This window comes from Melanotaenia boesemani, chromosome 2 (genome assembly GCF_017639745.1).
Source record: "Melanotaenia boesemani isolate fMelBoe1 chromosome 2, fMelBoe1.pri, whole genome shotgun sequence".
Taxonomy (NCBI): domain Eukaryota; kingdom Metazoa; phylum Chordata; class Actinopteri; order Atheriniformes; family Melanotaeniidae; genus Melanotaenia; species Melanotaenia boesemani.
The window spans coordinates 9,208,090-9,230,179 of NC_055683.1; the positions used below are offsets into that span (position 1 = coordinate 9,208,090).

General features: G+C 40.4%; 1 protein-coding gene across 1 annotated transcript; it reads right to left on the reverse strand.

Moving 5' to 3' along the window:
• Nucleotides 1-393: 393 nt before the first annotated feature.
• On the reverse strand, nucleotides 394-17,329 carry LOC121655191 (ribonuclease inhibitor-like; the record flags this gene model as incomplete). Its single annotated transcript, XM_042009672.1, has 2 exons — nucleotides 394-538; nucleotides 17,241-17,329. Coding segments are annotated over 2 exons (234 nt in total), but the record flags the coding sequence as incomplete, so codon positions are not given.
• Between the last annotated feature and the right edge of the window lie 4,761 nt (nucleotides 17,330-22,090).

Sequence of the window (22,090 nt, forward strand, 5' to 3'; positions counted from 1 at the left end):
TCACACGCTTTTATAAATATCTGTGCTAAGCTAAGCTAAGCTAACATTTCCTGGAGCATCTCTGTGTCTGATCCAGGGTCAGAGGACAGAAAAGATGTTTCTATGACAGAATGTCCCTTTAACCTGCAGAGATGTTTCCAGACTGAAGAAACTCTGAGCAACAGACAGTTATCACTGTTGTTCCTGCAGATGTTCTCCTTGGAGACTCTCCTACTCACATATGTGCTGTGAGCAAAGGAAAAAGGCTCCTACATGTGTGATGGTTCATATAACACTCATATCCAGCATGAAGCAGGACTGAGTGAAGGACAGAGAAAATGTCTGCAGATCTTCCTCCTCTATCAGACATTGTGTGGCTGCAGCAGCCTCTCCATACCTGAGTCTGTGTGGATCCTTCAGTGCAGCCATCAGCAGCTTCACTCCTGAGTCTCCTGGATGGTTGTATCTCAGGTCCAGCTCTCTCAGATGGGAGGGGTTGGAGGTCAGAGCTGAGGCCAGAGAAGCACAGCCTTCCTCTGTGATCAGACATCCTGACAGGCTGCAGAAAACAACACGTATGACAGAAACTCTGAGAGAACTGCTGTGAAACTAAAGCTGAACGTCATCAGATGTTCAGAGAAACTGGACCTGTCTCACATTATTGGCTTTGTGTCTTCATTGTTTTTATGCTTTATTCAAACCTGACAAACAATAAACAGACAGTGAAAGTAAATCCAGTCCAGTTTGTACAAGATGCACATGAAGAAAGAAACGGAAGGAAGAGGAAAAATAAAGTAGAAAATAAAATAAAGTATAGAAAGTAAACAAATAGAAATAGAAATGAAAGAAAAACTGGCGTGACAGACTTCATAATATTCAATATATAATAATAGTATTTGTGAGAGTTTATTGGCTGAAAAGCTGTGAATGAATATTAATTATTGATCTGCATTTCTGATTAGAAATCAGTTTTAGAGACTTAAAGTAAAAATCAGCTTCAATCAGAAACAGCTTAAATGCTGCTGTTGGATTGTGAAATGTACTTTTATGGATGTGGAATTTTCCTCCTAAAATATAAAGATTGACAAAAGTGCATCATTTTTTTCTTTGGTTCAAACTAAGTAACGATGTTCTTCCTTCTATGTTCATTTCATGAGTTGTTCTGCACAGAACATCGTTCTCACCTTCTTTCCAACATGCTTTACTGTCTGGAAGCAGAAAACAAGCTGCTTTTAATAAAGCTTTATTGCTTTACAACATGTCTACAAACATGTGGGAAAAGCCACTATATCCATGTTATCCGTGTTCTATGTGTTAAGGCGGCTCTTGAACTCAGAGGAATAACATAAAAGAGAACAGAAAGGGGATTAAGAACAAACAGCAGGTGGGTCTCAGCCCAGTAACATGAACAAGTCCATCCAGGAAAGAAGTCTTTGGCTTCTTTTCATTTTCTACAAAGACATTCTGAGAAGATTTTCACTTCATTCTTCCAACCATTAAAGTGGGTTTAGTTCTGGCAGATTTACATCTATGAATAAAATGTTTGGCCAGCAGATCAAGTTATTCCCAAGAAATTCCAAGTTCTTCTCCTTGAATGTTCCAGCAGTGACTCAGCACATATTCAGAGGGGCGCTGGGATATTTTCTGAGTGAAGCCACTTTGAAAGACGTCCGAGATTCATACGCTTGTTTGCAGTATAAAAATAAGTTCTGTTGTTTCCATTTCTGTCTCACAGAATCCACATGAGTTGTTCTCCAAGTTAAATTTCTCATGTAGGAAGTTGTGTGATGGGAATATTCCATTTAGGATTTTAAAGACACTTCTTTAGTTGTAGGTAGACGTGGATGAGACAAATATCTTTTCCTTCTTTTCCTGATGTTTCTGTATCATCGTCCTTAAGAATGTCCTTTCTTTTTAAGTGGAAAGGGTAATATATGGATCATTTAATAGTTCACCTGTATCGTCCATTAGGTGGGTGATAGACCAGATTTCCTTTCCATCCGACTTCTTAAGAACATTGATTTTCTATTCCATAGGATGCATCGGTTGTTCCAAAGGGGTGTATAGCGCGAGCGGCACATGCTGCCGTGGACGTATACCCGCGCTGGCCACCAGGTGGCGCCAACGCTCCATCTGGATTAGTCCAACCAGTGAGACGCTCCTTAATAGTAATGCTGACATTATGTGGGGACCAGTTAGCTGCTTGGGCTTCTTCAGGCAGGGGGATGTTTATCCTCAGACCTGCTGGTTTATATGTTACTGTTTAGTGCAGGTCTGCTTGAGGGTATTGTGTGTATCATGCTTGTGTAACACAGCCTGTAATATTGAGTCCAGTTACTGACTGATGTCTGCTTGTTGTTGCAGGACTGGTATGACACTGCTGAGCTGAACTACTGTAAATAAACGGAGCTGGACCCACAGTTCAAGATAAAGATACTCCATCCGCCTCCTCCCTGTATTCTGACCCATACACCATCTTGTTTACCGTAAAGCACCTAAACCAACTGGTTTGCTCATCTTTCTACATAACAACCCCTAAACTGAATCCCAGCACCCCTAACATTTCTAGTTTTTTTTAACAAACTAGAAATGTGTAAAAACCATACTGTGCTTGGTTGAAACATAATATTTTAAGAAGAAAAATATTATTCTTGTTTTCTCTAAAATGGTGTGATCCCGCCTGCCTTCCCCACCTCGGGCTCTGAGCTCTCTGCACAGAGCGATGCTGCCTTCCTGAGTGTCTGCTGTAGTGGTGGAAGAACCTGGCTTAAACCAGGAGATGTGGCACAATTCTTAACTTCTACCACTCAATACCAACACATTCTTATCATCAGCAGTCCTCATGTTTGCTGCATTTAAGCTTAGGTTACTCTTTATGTTGGTAGGTAGGAGTTAGCCAACGTTTTTCTAGCTAAGAAACGTTAGCAGTGGTCAGTACCACTGTCCTCTGTTTGAACTGGAATGAGAGAAGCTGCTGTTATGTATGTGCATGTGTTCATATTAAAGCCAAGATGCTACTGACCAGCTAGCTAACTGACTGGATGCACATTAACATTATAACCCTGGTTATGTGTGTGTGTGTGTGTGTGTGTGTGTGTGTGTGTGTGTGTGTGTGTGTGTGTGTGTGTGTGTGTGTGTGTGTGTGTGTGTGTGTGTGTGTGTACAGATACACAGACCCATCATGGACATAAAATGAGCCAGGTTCAGGTAAGAGTGTGAGATCAAATGCTGCGTCTATCAAGAATAAGTAATAGGTTGTTGTAAGTTGGATCAGTGTATCAGTGTTTTTATCTCTTATTAGATATAAAACACATCGTTCACGTGTACATCCATACTGTTTGTGTGTGTTGAGGAGCTGCTGTATCAGACTGTGTCGTCTTCCTTCAGAAATTACAGTTACAACTAGAAAAAGTTGTTATTAGCACAACAGCACGTGTGAATGCTTTCATGCTGAATGACTGGACTGAAATGCTGAATGATGGTTGAAGATGATTAAAAATGGTTGTTGAAGAAGTATTTGTGAATTTATGAAGCTGAAGTGACAAGTTGAAGAATTTAAAGCTCAAACTGGAGTTAAAAGTTGCTGAAAGGGTGAAAGGTTGAACTGAAATATGTTTAAGATTGCTGAAGATGGCTGAAAAGGGCTGAAATATGGTTGCTGCAGAAGTATATATGAAGCTTGAGTCAATAGTTGGAAGGACTTAAAGCTCAAACAGATGTTTAAATGTAGTTAAAATGGTGGAAAGTTTACCTGAAATTCGCTTAAGATAGTTAAACATGGCTGAAAATGGCTGAAATCTACTTGTTGAAACATCCGCTGAAGTAATCATGAAGCTGAAGTGAATAGCTAAAATATTTAAAGCTGAAACTGAATATTAAATGTGCTGAACTGGTGGAATCAAATTAAATCAAACTTTATTTATAAAGCCCTTTTCATACCAAAGGCAATACAAAGTGCTTTATAAGATTAAATAAGCCTTTACACATCAAAATTGAATTACCTAAAAAGCCCCCCCCCCCCCCCGTCTCCCAGCTGAAAGCAGGTATAAAATATTAAAAATAATAAATAAATACCTGGCTTGATGCTGCTGTGAGGAAACAATATTATTATGGGGATCCATCCACACCAGGAGCTAGTCAACCTACATGGGCTGCTGCCGCGGAAGCCTCCCCGATTAGGGCTGACCAGGGCCCACACCACAGCCATAAGACTGCAGGGCAGGGCCCCAGCCAACCAGACAAGGGCAATCAACGCAACAACAACCCCCAGACCGAGCAGGTAAAACCCCCGCCGTGGAGGATCCCCGTGAGGAAAACACTGGAGTTAAAATGAAAATTAAATTACCTTAAGAAACAGTAAGAACAGCTAAGAATGAATAAATTAATTAATTAGTAAATAAATTAATAAATAAATAAGCAATACAGTTGAGTAAAATGAAAAGAAATTAATGTGAAATAAAATTATGTAAAATAAATTAAGATCAAATAAAATTTAGTTAAAAGCCAAGCTAAAAAGGTGGGTCTTAGGCCTCTTTTTAAAAACATCAACGGTCTCTGCAGCCCTGAGTTTCTCTGGCAGACTGTTCCACAGTTGAGGGACATAACAATGGAAAGAGGCCTCACCGTATGTCTTGGTCTTCACCCTTGGAACAACTAAAAGACCAGTACCAGAGGACCTCAGGGTCCGTGAGGTTTTTATAATTTAAAAGAAGGTCTGATAAATAAGAAGGCCCAAGACCATTAAGACATTTATAAACTACTAAAAGAACCTTAAAATCAATCCTGAAACGCACGGGGAGCCAATGCTAATTTTATGACTAGTGTAATGTGTTCCCACCCTCTGGTCCTTGTTAGAACTCGTGCCGCCGAGTTCTGAAGTAGCTGTAGGTTTGAGATGGACTTTTTGGGGAGACCAGAAAGCAGGGCATTACAATAGTCTAATCTACTAGAAATAAAAGCATGCATCAGCACCTCCGTGCTGGCAAGAGAGAGAAATGGGCGGACTCTGGCGATGTTTTTAAGATGATAAAATGCAGTTGTTGTTATATTTCTGATGTGTGCAGTAAAATCCAGCTCAGAGTCGAAAAGAACACCCAGGTTTCTCACACACTGAGAAGGATTAAAATGATGTAGTTTTGATAAAATGATCTCTCTCTTGCCTTCGGGACCGATAATTAAAACTTCTGTTTTGTCCTGATTGAGCTGTAAGACGTTCTCTGCCATCCATGACTTTATATCTAAAATACAGTTTAAAAGGACGTTAACTGGTTCCAGGTCATCAGGAGACACGGCGATGTAAAGCTGCGTATCATCAGCATAGCTGTGAAAATCAATGCCGTATCTCCTGATGACATCCCCAAGCGGCAACAGTTAAAAAGCATGCATCCATACTTACATAAAATTGGCAATCTGTGAGATAGGAGTAAAACCATTTAAGAACAGTACCTGAGAGGCCCACCAGATTTCTGAGTCTGTCTAGTAAAATCTGGTGATCAACTGTATCAAAGGCGGCACTAAGATCCAGTAGAACCAGCACAGAAAGTTTATGTGAGTCTAAGTTAGATCTAAGATCATTAACAATTTTTAAAGGGCCGTCTCGGTACTGTGGTTTGTCCTAAAACCAGATTGATATTTTTCTAAAATAAGAATATAAGCAGCTTTTTCTGTCATTTTACTTAAAAAAGGTAAGTTGGATACAGGACAGTAATTATCAAGAATGTTTGGATCTAAATTACTCTTCTTCAGAAAGGGCCTCACTGTCACAGTGCATAGCTGGCGCTCAGGTTTCCCAGCTGTCCCTGAAGGCATTCTCCCTCCAGCACAGTTGATTGCTGATGCGCTCCACCTGCGCTATGCACTTTAAATACCAGCCTGTGACAACTCTTCCTTGCCAGATCACCTCGGTTTATCCCTGCATGCTTCCAACCCCTCTGCTGGTACGTGAGCAAAATTATCTTGCACATTCCTGTCTGATCTTGCTGGATTCTCATCTGGGCTCTCCTACCCTGACAAGCTAGCTGACTGTGAAAACCAGACCCGACTCTTCTGGAGATATTCTCATCATTACAATAAAAACCGTTTTACCCAATCCTCAGTTCCAACTTTATTTGTGGTCCAGTTTGCTGATCCGTGACAGTAAGATCTGGCCAGCATTATGGACCCATCAGGAACTGCGGACTGGCGTGCTCGTGTAGAGACCGCTATCATGCAACAGGAGGACGGTCTGGGTGAACTAGTCGCGGGAGTTTGTTACGACCCGACTCAGGGGTATGAAAGGGCGTAACAAAAAAAAAACACGGTGAGGACAGGTGGTAAGTTAAAATAAAAGCCCATTTATTTACAATCCCCGTGAAAGTGATGGACAACCTGTAAAACAAAATAAAGAGCTGGGGTTAGCGGACCTGCAGAAAGAAACAAACCAAAACCTATACCAAACACTCACCGAGTGCACACACAGACACAACCGCAACTCAGTGAGGAAACAAAAACCAAACAAAAGCAACAGGCCCATAACTAAAGTGACCGTCGTCACAACACAATAAAACGCTAACCTAGCCCAGCCCTAAAACAACCACAAAGTAAACTTAACACAACTAAACACTTAAACACCCATTGTGGAAAGGAGGTGGTCGCGACACACACACACCCGGTGCACAACATGAGGGGGAGAGCGGCCGGAGCCATTCTGGCTTCTCCCCCTCCAGACCTGCCTCGGCTGCAGCCTTTTCTGCCTCAGCTTTCCCTTGGGCTGCAGCCTGACTGGTTCAGAGGGCTGCCAATCAAACAGGGCGGGGACAGAGTCGCTGGCCTTAGCCACTCCGGGCAGCGCTCTGCAGTCCCAAATCAAAACAGAAACGGCCACAGCTGTCTGCAAACAGCAGGGGCCGTAACAGGAGTCAAAAATATTTCAAAGCAACTTGCTGCCTTAAGGAGCTCTGAATCCACAGGAACAAGTCCGTCACCTCTTCCTACCGCCCCACCAGTAATCCCGGGACATGAACCCCGGATGGCGCCCCCAGAATGGTACTCAGGTGAACCTGGCCAGGGTCGGGCCTCCCTGATCCAGTGCTCCTTGCTGTTTGAACTACAACCATCCTCATTCCCATCAGAGAGGGCAAAGGTCGCTTATGTGGTCTCCTTGCTCACAGGTAAAGCCAGGCTTTGGGGCACAGCAGAATGGGAGAGGGGCTCCCCTGCCATAACCACTTTTAAAAGTTTCTCAGAGGAGCTACGTCGGGTTTTTGATCCGGTTAGACCAGAACGGGAAGCCTCGAGGAATCTGCTTTCTCTCTCCAAGGCGGGCAGGTCAGTGACAGATTTTATAATTGATTTCCGCACGTTTGCTGCTGCCAGCACATGGAATGACTCTGCCCTGTTCGATGCATTTCACCAAGGATTATCCGAACGAATTAAGGATGAACTTGCCGCCAGAGAGATCTGGCTAGTATCCAGATAAGTCCCCAGGTCTGTGTGAACTGCTCTAAGGAATGCATCCACTTTTACGATAGCAACAGGCTACTCAGCATTAATCTCTATTACCAAGAACTTAAACAATCTGTTTACCTTAAGAGTGATCAGTATAACACAATAGAGTAAAGGGAATATATGAAATTTCCACAACACCAGTTTTTCACATCCAAATCACAGCGGCTGAGCAGGAACACACACTGGCAGTTTTTATTGATTCTGGGGCCAACGCCAAATTTATTGACAGATAGGTGGCCGAACAACTGGGTATTAGTTTTTCCCCCTCTCTTGAAACCTGTTACAGTCCGACCTCTGGATAATCACCTGTTACACAAAGTCACCATGAAAACTCAACCCGTGCCTGTCATTTTTGCTCACAATCACCATGAAACCATCCGCTTCTATGTAATTGATTTACCTCAGATTTCTGTCATCCTCGGCATAACCTGGCTCCAACAACACATCCACACATCGATTGGCAGGAGCAAAATAATAAACTGGGGAATAAATTGCCGGACTACTTGCTTGCGCTCTTTCCCTGCAACACCAGATCAAATACCAGAGCTGCCAGGGTCCAGCTACCCCAGTCTCACACAGGTTCCTCCGCAATACCACAACCTTAAAGAGGTTTTTAATAGGGTCCGTGCTACCCCTTTGCCTCCGCATCGACCATACGATGCAATAGATCTTCTGAGTCTCTCTCGTCAGGCCTGATTCACACTTCCTCTTCTCCAGCGGGGGCAGGCTTCGTCTTTGTGGAGAAGAAGGACGGCACACATCGTCCCTGCATTGATTATCGTGGTCTGAACAATATCACCATAAAGAATCGTTACCCTCTGCCTCTCATGTCCACAACATTAGATCAGTTACATTCCAAGCACTGGTTAATGATGTCTTGAGGGATTTGCTGAATAAGTTTGTTTTTGTTTATCTTGACAACATCCTCATCTTTTCCCGGAATCTAGACGAACATGTCTTTCACGTTAGTACTGTTTTGCAGCGCCTCCTCCAACACCAGCTCTACGTAAAAGCAGAAAAGTGCAAATTCCACAGTTCCTCAGTCTCCATCCTGGGCCACATAGTCTCTGCAGGGGGTTTCAGGATGGATCCCGCCAAGGTTTCTGCTGTCCGGGAGTGGCCCACGCCTCAGAACCGTAAGCAGTTACAACAGTTCCTCGGTTTTGCTAATTTTTACCAAAAATTCATCAAGGACTACAGTTCCATCTCTGCTCCGTTACACCGGTTAACCTATACCAAGAGGCCTTACTGTTGGACAAGCGAGGCTGATGCTGCTTTCACCTCATTAAAACAGCGGTTCACCTCGGCTACTGTTCTATGCACGCCCGGACTCAGCGAGACAATTTATTGTGGAAGTCGATGAATCTGATTACGCGGTGGGTGCGGTGTTGTCCCAGACCGATTCCCGGCTTTCACTGGATCACAGATGGGTGGAGGAGCGATCAGCCCTTCCTCCGACGTGAGTGCCGACAGAGCGTCAAAGCGGTTGGAGAGAGCAAGTCTTAAAAATGTTTTAAAAAGGCTTTAGTGCTGGTAAAAACAAGTAAAAGATCTGTAAAAATACATTCATCAGAAAGTCTCACCGGTGAGAATGCAGGATAAATAACCTGATAAACTTTCCATCTTAGTTAGGAGCACTCTTCCACATATAGTTGTGTCCCTTTGAAGTCATGAATTAAGAACAGATTTCATTTTTTCGTTATATTTTACATGCTCTCTTTTTCTCTTGTTTCTTGTGTTTTTGTGATGGTGATACAGAAATATTTTACTCCAGTTTTAATTGTGATATTACAAACTGACTGAGCTGTTTGGTCATGTAGAGCAAATATCTCACATTTATCAGTATTTCATTTTACAGCTGGTGTCTTAGAAAACTGGTTCATAAATTCAAGTACAATGGGAATTTCTCTCTCATCTTCTAAAAACAATGTTTCTGCCAAAAATGTTTATACCTTCAACCCCATTGTTTGTAAGACTGACAGCCAGCAGCTCAGCGACCATTATGACCAGCGAGGGTGAGGTGTTGCATCCTTGTCTGATCCCCTCCTGACTGGAAACCTCCGACATGTACCGGACTCCAAAGCTACACAGCTGTTGATGTCATTGTGTAGCATATCAATTAGATCAATACATTTATTTCCAAAGCCAAATTCTGTGAGCGTTTCTAAAATGAAAGGATGTTTAGCTGAATCAAAGCTTTCTAGAAGTCCAGGAATAGAAGGTAGCCACTTCCTGTAAACATGTCACTGTAGGCAGTGAAGTCCAGGACCAACCTGGTGTTATTGTAAATTATTCTTCCACCGAGGAAGCCAGATTGTGTTTCACTGATGATCTGATTTATACCGGTCTGAAGTCTTGCTGCAAGTTTCCTGGTACGAGTTTCTACTCTGTGTTTAATAGTGTGATTGGTCTCAGGGTGTCCAGTAGTCTTTGTCCTTACCATGTGTTGGGATTAGTGTTATAAGCCCTTGTTTCATGCTTGGCAGTAATTCTTTGTTTTCTATGCATGTGTTACGGCTGCCACTCATTGCCTCCACTGGGGCTCATCCTGCAGGTAAACGCCTGCCCTCTGTTGCCTGTTTGGAGTCGGCTGGTACTGTCACACCTTCGCCTTCACCCGCCTGATTGGATAACTGCTGGTCCAATCCCTGCTCCTGCTGCCTTCCACCAGGAAGTAAAAGACTGCTGCGACCGCTCAGTCAGTAGCAACTGTTTGCACAGACAGGCTGCCCTTGGCTTGTGAACTTGATTGTGACCGTGTGCTTAGTTGGTAGTTTTGAGAAGCAAGATTAGTATTTGTTTCCAACAGCGTTAAAACTGTTTGGCTTTTGTGTTCTTCGTTTTGCTGACTGACAGTCTTGTTTGTTGTTATCTTTGTTTGGTGTTTGGTAATACGTAAAGCCCTTTTGGCTTTTCTTTCAGTTGTATTAGTTAAAGTTGTTAGTTAGTTGTTAAAGTTACAATGTGCTGGGCTAGGTTAGTTTTGTACTTGTAAGTGTATGTAGAGTTTTATATCAGCATAGCTACTGAAACTGCTTCACTCTTCGTTAACTTAGATTAGTAGGCCACTTTCTGTCCTCCCGTTTGGTTATTTCTGGTTTTTGCATTCAGCTGGCTGATTTTGAGTTAGACCACAGCGGTTATTTTGTATTTTTACTCTGAGCAGCTTCGCAAACCCCAACACTTTTCATTTACCACCATTTGTTTGTTTTCCATTTCCACTGGGGATTTTAACATTCACATAGATAACATGATGGATGGTAATGTCAAGGAATTTTCTTCCATATTGGACATGTTTGGTTTGTGGCAACATGTAAAAGAACCGACCCACATTCAAGGTCACATTCTGGACCTGGTTATTTCAAAGGGTGTTGATATTTCTTCTGTTGTGGTCACTGACTCGGCCTTGTCTGACCATTTTTGTATTTTGTTTGATTTACTGATCACTCAGAATGTCCAACCAACCTGTTCCTTGGTCAGGAAGAGGTACATTAATGAAAGAACAAGTGCTAAGTTTGTGGAGGCCATAGCTATGTTACCTACAACCAGTGCAGAGTCAGTTGATGGACTCCTGGATCATTTTAATCTGAAAGTCTTGAATGTAATGGATGCTGTTGCACCGATAAGAATCAAGAGCACTCTGAGCAAACAGAAAACACCAGGGAGAAACACCACTGTGGCTACCAGCCTAAAAAGAATAAGCAGAAAAACTGAGGGGAAATGGTGGAAAAATAAACTTTAATTTCACTATGAGCTGTACAAACAAAGCCTGCGTACCTATAAAAATGAGCTGTGCAAGGCCAGAGAGCTGCATTTATCTGAAATGATTAACAGGAATGTCAACAATTCTCGCACTCTGTTTGCTATGATTGAAAAACTTACAAATCCTCCTATACAGATAAGCCCAGGGCTCCTTCCATCCATCCATCCATTTTCTTCTGCTTATTCGGAGTCGGGTCACGGGGGCAGCTGCCTAAGCAGGGAAACCCAGACTTCTATGAGGCCAGATCAGTCTCAATAGGAATGAACTCACGCCAGGTTTTTCACAAATGCACATGCTCTGGTTTGCATTTGTATTTCAGAATCGGAAATGCACACTTGCTGTTTCACAAATGCACACGCTCTGGTTTGCATTTGTATTTCAGAATCGGAAATGCACACAATCTGTTTCACAAATGCACATGCTCTGGTTTGCATTTGTATTTCAGAATCGGAAATGCACACTTGCTGTTTCACAAATGCACATGCTCTGATTCACAAATATAATTTTGAGGCACACTTGTAAGATTATACGAATTGCTGAACGTGCATTTACGAACTGCTTCTCATTTGTGAACATCTCTGCATTCGTGAGAGAATTCTCTGCGGTGGATTTTGAGACTCCCCTGACGTCGCAGGGTAACGAATGTCACCATTGGTTGACTAATCTGTCAATCAAATTTCAGAGTGTGATTGACAGATTCATCAGTCAATCAGGTGTGTTTGCATTCAGCCAATCATACTGCTCCTTACATTTTCTCCACACTTTTAAACCTGTCGCAGAGCTATTTTTATTTATTTTTTTTTTAATTTTTTTTTTTTATATAGCTTTTATTGACAATTGTTCAACACAATTCAATATACAGAAACAATTAAACAGGCTAAACAGGTTGGGGGTTGGAGAATACAGACAATACAGTCATTATTTAAAACAAGTTGAAACGCAGACATAAATCCGTGATTTTGACAGCTTTCTTATTTTTAGAATGTTCTATTGAGGTATTGTTGGAATTCCTTAACAAATATAAAAAATGAAGGACATTGGTTTGATAATTTACATTTATGAATATGGTATTTAGCAAGTAGCAAAATTAGGTTGATCACAAAATATTGGTCTGATTGGGTAATGTCATATGAAAACAAGCCAAACAATACATCCTCAAATGCAAGAGTAAAATGGGAGACAATTTTTTGGGAAATAAATGTACATATATTCTGCCAGAAAGACTGGGAGAAATCACAGGACCAGAAAAGGTGATTCAGACTTTCTTCAGAGTTGTTACAGAATGAGCAGGTGACATCAATATCCTTTTTATATCTTTGCAAGAAAAGCTTACAGGGATAAATACGATAAATAGCTTTCAAAGAGACTTCCTTGATCTTGTTGATAACAAGAAATTTTGAGGGAAGACACCAAATTTTCTTCCAGTTCAGATTTGGAATCAAATTGTTCCAGTAGAACACCACACTTGGAACAGAGATCTTTTCCTTCTGGAACAGCGCACGTATGACACTATTTTTGTTTTTCTTTTTAGTTGAAAAGCAGATTTGACCAGTAGTGGTGTCTGCAGGGTCTAGGTTTATAAAAGTTGTTTCAGAAACATCAGTGTTTCTGAAGAGCATTGTAACACCGGTTGGAATTGCATCAAAGACAATAGCAAATTCCCTCGGTGGTATTGGGATGCCATAAGAGTTTAAAAATTCTGCATATGACATTAAAACACCACCGGAGTTGAACAGCTGTTTAACCAAAAGGATTCCATGCTTTAACCAGTTTTCCATAAATAAAGATTTATGCTTGTATAGAATGTCTTTATTGTTCCAAATGAGATATTGATGAGGAGAGAAGTTGTGTTTATAAATTAAAGACCAAGAAAGAAGCATTTGTTTATGAAAATTTGAAAGCTTTAGGGGAATTTTTATAATACTGTAATTACAAAGCAACAAGAATTTAAGGCCACCAACTTTGGAGAAAATGTAATTGGGGATAAAGTTCCAAATTGAAGATGGGTTTCTGAGAAATTGTTTAATCCAATTTATTTTAAAAGTATTGTTTAAAGTGGAAAAGTCTAAGAAGTTCAGCCCGCCATGTTCATAAGAGTTCATCAACACAGATTTTTTAATGTAGTGTATCTTATTCTTCCAGACAAACTTATAAAGCATCCTATCAATAGAGTTAGTCGTTTGCTTGTTTACATAGAGAGACAGGGCTGCATAGGTCAGACGGGAGATGCCTTCTCGCAGAGCTATTTGAGCATGGTAGTTCAAGTCCAACTAGCGGGCAGACATGGAGGAGACGCAACAATCACAACCTGTAAGTAACACATTTATCTTACATTCCCTCGTTGTAAATCATGTAATGTTATCGAATTAACAACTGAAACGTTCTGCTCAGCCCAGTTACATGTTTGCATGCTTTATGTTCAGTTCAGTCCAGACATTGTGTCAGGTAGGGCTGTAGCCCAGAACTTTCTTTCTGACGTCTGAGTTTTTAAAAATGCAACCTGTGGGGCCTAGCCAATGTCCAAACAAAGTGAAAGACTGTTCGTGTGCAGCTCCGGGTCCCCCATAGATGTACAAAATAAAGGCTAGATGACTCGCCCGCGCTGCTGGCCAGTGCGCTGGAACGTCTACACTGGGCCGCCGTCTTACCACTGGCCGCTCGCTCACTTTTAACATTAATTTAATGGGGCATGTAGTTTATAAATAACCACTACTTGCTCAATTTTATACCGATTTTCAACCCCCTTGATTTGTTATACACATCAGACATGTGGTTCGGACACTGCATACTTATGAATAATTATAGCCGTGAACTTTCGTATGAAAATAAACTAAGGGGCTATGTATATACACAGGGCAAGGCATTTATGTCAAATCAAGGTTTTTTTTTCGTTTAGAAACATTTACTCAGGAAAACTGTGAAAGTAAGGAGACATACAGAGAATACATCAATATCTCATTGGAAATACCTTCAGTGTCTGAATGACATCACGTAACACGAATGCAGAGATGTTCACAAATGAGAAGCAGTTCGTAAATGTTTACTAACAAACCAGAACGTATAACAAGGACTTATAATCTGAAAACAGGAATCTCGGACCACAACATGACTGACTGTTAGGAAACTGACTAGAAAGCGCCTGCAGTATTTTGGTAAACCTGATAGTGAAAAAATAAAATGCATTATTCCAAAATCTAAAACTGTACAATTTGAAAGAGAAGTCACTAACATAAACTGGGAACAGATTACGGCTCTAGATGAAGTAGAGGAGTGTGGTAATTATATGACAGCAGCTATCACAGGACTAAAAGAAATTTACAAAGCAAATAAAATCTAGACAAAAAGAATTCACTGTAGCCTGGATAAACAATGAAATACACAAACTGATGAAGCGAGATTTGGCTCTGAAAACATCACAACGTTCAAAACTTAATACTGACCTTTGATTTACAAAAGCCTAAGAAATAAAGTAGAACTGGAACTGCACAAAGCAAAGGCAACATTTTACACCCAGTTAATTGACAATGTTAAGGGTAGCAATAAAACACTTTGGGAGCATTTAAGTAATTTAACAAATCAAATAAACACAGGAAGATTGCAGAACTTACCATTAATGGCAAGAATATAACCAACAGGGCCACTATGGCTAATGAGTTCAATTCATGTGTTGTACAATCAGTTGAAGAACTAGCAAAACATTTTCAGCCTGCAGAAAATCCAAATTTTAACAGCAAAAATTGTCCCAACAGATGTTTTTATATTAAAGAGGTCCAGGAAGCGAAAGTTGCAGAAATGATTAATAAACTTTCAAATTTCAAATCAAATAATATTTATAATATGAATAGTTTTCTTAAAAAATACAGAGGTGTGCTAGTTAAACCACTGACATCTTGTTAACCTCTCCATAAGAATTTGTGCATTTCCTAATGCCTGGAAAAAAAGCAGTAATCATCCCAGTATTCAAAACAGGAAGTCAGGACTCTGCGTGTAAATATCGCCCTATATCGATCTTACCAGTCTTATCTAAAGTCATTGAAAAAGTTGTGGCAGCACAATTGATTGAGTATTTAGCAGCCAGACAGCTCCTCCACCCACAGCAGTTTGGTTTTAAACCAGGTTATTCAACTGAATTAGCAAACTGCTGTTTAATTAAAAATGTAAAGAAGTCCCTGGACAAGGACAACATGGTGGGAGCTATATTTATCGACTTTAAAAAGGCTTTCAATACGGTCAACCATACTTTGCTTTTATCTAAAATGTCAGGTTTTAATTTCTCAGCTGAGGCAGTAATCTGGTTTACATCTTATCTTCAGTCTAGAGCACAGTGTGTTAAAGAAGACCAGGACATATCTGCACTTTCACACTGAAAATGGGTATTCCACAAGGCTCGATGCTCGGCCCTCTGCTGTTTAGTCTTTTTATAAATAACTTACCTCTGCACTGCTCAGGTGCCAGCTGTCAGCTCTATGCAGACGATGCTGTTCTTTATGCACCCACTTAGTCACCTGAGCAGGCGGCAGACAAACTGTCTGTCTGTATGTCTGGCATCCAGCAGTGGCTCATCCAAAATCAGTTAGCTCTAAATCTTTCAAAAACAGTGTCTATGTGTTTGTCTATTAACAAACTAGATTTAAAAGAAACATTTAAATTTACCTAACAAATGAAATAATTAATACTGTAACAGAATTTAAATATCTTTGATTGGTCCTTGATCCGCAACTTAAATTTGATAAACATATAAAGAAAATCTCAAAAACAATACAAAGTAATGTAAACTGTTTTACACTTATCAAAAACTACATACCAAACCAGGCTGCCCTGCTGTACATGCATATTAACATGGGCACCGGCAGCTCCTACTGCAACCAAACATATAAGCTCGCTATACAATCGAGCACTAAAAGTTATGGACAAAAATCCAATCTGCCATCATCATTGTATCATCATTAAATAATATAATCTAATGAGCTTTGATAGCTTTAGCAATAATTGTTTCATTAAATTAATTCACAAATGTATTAATTGTTTCACACCTGAGCCACTTAGTACATTTATTGAGAGACAAAACAGCAACAGATTCACCAGAAGTTCCACAAATGACAACTGTAAAATCCCGTACTGCAGGACTAGCTTTGGACAGACAGTGTTCTCTGTTAAGAGCTCTAAGCTCTGGAACTCACTACCATCTGACATTAAGACCAAACCTGACGCTAAAAGATTTACTTCCAGGCTTAAGAACTGGCTAAAGACAAACCAGGACTGTACTAATTTTTAAATACTGTAATTTCCTGTGTGGGTGTTAAATGGGTGGGATTGTTGTATTCGCTGATAACTGAAGACAATCTTTTATTTATTTATAGTGTTTTATTGAGGGGTGAGACATGTGAACGTCCCATGTTGTATTTGTGATGTTTTATTGTTTTGTATTGTAGTGTGTATAATCACTGTTGTCTGTGTTTTGTGTAAAAGCCTAACTACGGACGGGCATTGAGAATTAGCCTTGGCTAAAATGCTGTCGTGTGTGACATGACTCATGAAACATACTTGTCCCTACCAAATAAATACATTTTGATTTGATTTGATAAAAAAAAAAAAATGCAGTAAATTTTGGTTTACAAATTTACGTGGCTAAAATATTCTTGTCATTACGTTGGAAACTATGGACTTTTTAGTTTTTACTTTACATAATTTTCCACAAATATCTACATCCCTTAGAAAAAAGTCTGTCTATTCTCTTTTTATACAAGTTTTATGTTTTTCTTTATTTTAAAACCGATAAATGGAAATAAAAACGAGACTGAAGATGGGTTTAGCTTTAACTGTCATGTAACTGTTGCATGTTCTACTAGTTTAGCAGCAACCTGTGCACACATGGACTATGAAGAAAAAGGTTGTGGTGTAAGAGACCTAAATCAGAGACACACAAACATCTGATATTCATACAAACAGCTTCCACAAGTTTGTTACTCATGAATAAAAACTATTTTAAACTTTTAGTTTGATGAATCCTGACCTGAGAGTTTCCAGTTTGCAGTCTGGACTCTTCAGTCCACCACAAAGCTTCTTCAGTCCTGAGTCCTGCAGGTCGTTGTTACTCAGGTCCAGTTCTGTCAGACTGGAGGACTGGGAGCTGAGGACTGAGGACAGAGGTCCACAGCTTGTCTCTGAGAGACCACACGCACTCAGCCTGGAGAGAAAGTTACAGAGAAAATGTGAGACGTGAAAAGACTGAATCAGCACTCATGTTGAACGTCGACTCAAAGAACACCTGTAGAGAAAATCAGGTGTAACTCCACAGTGTTTTACCTGTTTCATAGTGTTCTTACTGTTTGTTGACTGTTTCATTTTACACGTGTTTAACTGGTAAAAGAGGTGTTGGTAAAATAATTTCAGTTCAGAAGGACCAACCTGTGACCTCAGAGATGAGTATTAGACACTGATTTATATATGTGCAGCCTCCACAGATGGTCCAGTCAGAACAGATGAGGTATACAGCACCAGTCCAACACACTTCTCCTTATGCCACGCTTTATTGTTGCTGAGTCACTTTCTACGTATAAACACATGTATATCTGTAAGTCTGTGGTTTCTTTCAAGAGAAATAAAATACACAGAATGATCCTACGGAAGCTGAGAGTGGTCACTCTAATGTTTTTCTAACACTGCCTGCCAAAAACAACACTGGCCGGAGAAAACCCACGCAGAGATGGAGAACATGCGTCAGACGTTTTCTGCTATCATCTTGGATATCTCCAAAAAAGTCGGTTGTTTACTATCTTGTTTTTCCACAAACTCCACAATATACTGAAACGTGACTCTACGGCAAAACTTCTCCTGAATATCACAAACCGTGCTTCTCCACTGATCCCGCAACTTATAAGGAAGCTTTCTTATAATAATTTGCATATTTGATGGAATGTTCAAGTCACTCAAAGAATTTTTTATGGAATTGCGACATTCTTGTAACAAATAACTACAGGCTTCTAAAGCTTTGATGTCTATCTACCATGAAAAACCTGTAGATCTCGTTTAGGTAAAAGAAAAAGCGACTGTTTTTCAACCAATAAAGATGTTATTTCATTCTGCTTTTCCAGAACTGTGAGGAAACGTTGATCTGTGTTGCTCTCTAATGCAGATACAGATGAGTCAGGAGAACTATGTGTAGCTGTTTGATGTAAAGCACCATTTGATGTTATAGGTAGACCGGCCCCAGTCACAGCAGCGGGAAGCCCAACATTATTATTTATCTTTGGTTTCACAGCAGCGTAACTGAGAGAAAGGACATCATCTACAGCCTCTGCAGCCAACGGTTGCGTGTTAAACTCAGGTACAAATGTTGCAGCATTAGCATTCAACTGTGTTCTCTTTCCTCTTTTCAGTTAGCTGTTCATCCCGTCTGCAGAAACATGACACACAAGAACCTTCCGACGCCTTTAACACACTCACTTTAGCCATAGAAGCAGCCAGTTCCATGTCTAAATCTAGCTCCTCCTTCTTTCTCCGCAGCAACTCCTGCTGCTCCTCTAAAACATGCTTTTCTTTCAGCAGTCTCTGATGAGCCAAAAGAGCGGCTGTCAGTCTTTAATCCAGCTGATGATGTTGTGGAGGAAGCGGACTTGCTTACCACTGTACTACGTCTCTTTGTTCTACTAGACACATTAGAAACGCTGTCATCTGGTCTAATGTCATCTATTACATTTTCAGTATTACTCAACATCATTCCTCTTTATCATTGGAAACATTGGATCTTTGACATGATGAACCAACAGCACCACTGCAACAGGTTCTTTTGTCACCTCCAACAACCATTTCTTTGTTTCAGCCACAAAAGCTATTTTATGTTATTTAACACTATCAAATCACGTATTTTGCTTTTCTTGTTCTTCAAGAGGAAACATAGGAACTTCCATAGCATGAAGATGATCTGCCTCATTATACAGACTTGATATATTTTCAAGACATGACTGTATTTTTCCAACGTTACCAGCACTTTGCATAAGATCTGTAATTTCTCTTATTGCACCTTTGATCCTATTTGTAATTTGTTTCTTTAATTAGGATGTCACAACACTTAACTTTTTAAATATGTATGTCCACACTCTTCATTAATAAACATTAATATGTGACGGTAAGCCAGCGCGGGATCAACCAGCAGCAGCTTTGTATGTTTCATTTCCAGCCTGGAAAGAACATTTTCGTCATGACAGCAGATGTGGTGAACTATTAGCAAATCAGCTCAAACAAAAGCAGGAAAAACAACCATCTCCAACATTAAGGACTCAGCAGGAAAGCCGACCCAGATACCCGAAGAGATTAATAACATGTTTAAAGAATTCTATGCAAACTTAAACTCATCTGGGAAAACAGATGAGGAAAGAATGAAGTTATTTCTAAACAACATCAACCTACCACAGTTAAATGAAGACCAAGTTAACATGCTGGACTCACCAATAACACATGAAGAACTTTACACTGCTCTTAAACATCTGCCTAATAACAAAGCACCAGGACCCGACGGCTTTCCTGCTGACTTCTACAACATTTCTGCTCATTCTAGCTCCCCTAGTTTGCTGAGTCATGTCTGAAATACAACATAATTCCAATATACCAGAAAACATGAATAAAGCTACAATCTCATTCATTTTAAAACCCAACAAAGATCCAACATGACCAGCTAGCTACCGTCCTACATCTCTCCTTAATGTAGACTTAAAACCATCACAAACTGGCTCATAGAGCTGAAAATATAATCTCACCTATCATTCACCCTGATCAAACCGGTTTCATTAAAGGCACACACTCATCCAACAACACACGTAGACTTCTTAACCTTATAGACTGCTCAATATCACAACAATCCAAAACCATTATAGTCACACTAGACACAGAAAAGACATTCGATAGAGTTAACTGGTCATTTCTCATTTCCACATTGTAAAAATTTGGCTTTGTGGAATCATTTATTAACCAGTCAGGCTTTATGTCCAGAAGACACATAATAAACAATATCAGGCTTGTGCTGAACGTTCTTGATCCAGAAATAGTAAATGATAACGGTTTTATGTTATTTCTAGACTTTTATAAGGCCTTTGATACGGTGGAGCATCAATTCATTTTACAATCTTTAAAAACTTTTGTTTGGGGGATGACTTCTATTCAGCTATCGTCACTCTATAAAAACAGTAACAGCTTTATTAAATTAAAAGCTGGTAAATCCCCAAGATTCAGTTTATCTAGAGCCTATATTCTCAAACTGTGGTACGTGTACCACCAGTGGTACGCGAGAGCCCTCTTGGTGGTACTTAGAGGAAAGTCATAAATATTTTTTAAATAAAATTATTAAACATTAAGGGTCGCGGGTAAGCTGGAGCCTGTTCCAGCATTACCGGTGAGAGGCAGGTACACCTGGACAGGTTACCTGTCCATTGCAGGGCCAACACATAGGGGACAAACAACCACAACGGTGGGAGGAAGCTGTAGAACCTGGAAAGAACCCAGGCATACACGGGGAGAACATGCAGACTCCACATAGAAAGGCCACAAAGTTCGAACCTCCCCCTCCAGCTGAGATTCAAACCAGCGACCTTCTTGCTGTGAGGCTGTGGTGCTAACCACCACACCACCGTGCAGCCCAGTTCCTTTATGAACTGTCCATAGCTAATAGCTATGTATGTTACAGCTTAATATGTTTGCTACTGTATGGTCAGGTTTTTCATGATGGTGGTACTTGGTGAGCTCGATATTTTCTCATGTGGTACATACTGTAAAAAGTTTGAGAACCACTGATCTAGAGGTATTAGACAAGGCTGTCCTGCCTCTCCACATCTTTTCCTGTTAGTTGTTCAACCCAATCTGGAATAAAATACCTCTACATTTTAAAAATCTGTGGCATTGATTCCTTTTTATGTGTAATTATCATGTTGGTAAAATCCACTCAAACTGTCGGCTTTTCATCACCAAACCTTCTTATCATGGTCACTTATCTATAAACACAACTTTCCACCACACACACACTATATCTGGAATAACAAGGACATCTTATATAAACACAAAGCACTTTATAGAAAACTGGTTTCATATTATACTGGTAGATCAGCTGTTTAACAACGAGGGCTTCTTTTAACTTATGAAGAATTTCTGTATAAATACAACATCCCTGTAACGCCTGTGGAGGACGCCAAGGTGTTTGCACCTACCCCCTCTGGAGTGTGTATGCTTTGTAAACACCAACAGAGGATTGATACCCAGTACACACCCCTGCTGTCTCCTCTTCATCCTCCTGTAGGGAAGGTGTGTCTGTCCAGTTATTCCAGAAATAATATTAGATCAGGAAGAACAATAATATATCCACAAAATCAGCCATTAGCCGTGGTCGGCAGCAGCTAGCATGCTATGCTAGGTGCTAACTGTTATCACTCAACGGAGTTTTCTCTCCACAAAAACACAATAACACGGTGATCTCCGGGAACTCAGAAACCTCCTCGTGGGTGTGGATACCTTCCAGAATCAATAATTCCACATGAAATGAAGCTTTAACCACTCTTCATCCAGTTATTAGCATTAGCATGCTCTCTCTCAGCTGAAGTCTGTTTTCATTGGCATCAGTGCAGAAGAACTTAAAGCGCCCTCTGCTGGTGAAAATAGAAACTACAACTACAAACTCATACTAACAGCAGCTATAGCTCAGTGGTTCTCACACTTTTTCTACCTGCCCTCCTTTTGGAGAAATAAACCTTCCATCCCTTTAACATTATATATGAATTTGATGAATCCTGACCTGAGCGTTTCCAGTTTGTAGTTTGGACTCTTCAGTCCATCAAACAGCTTCTTCAGTCCTGAGTCCTGCAGGAGACCACACACACT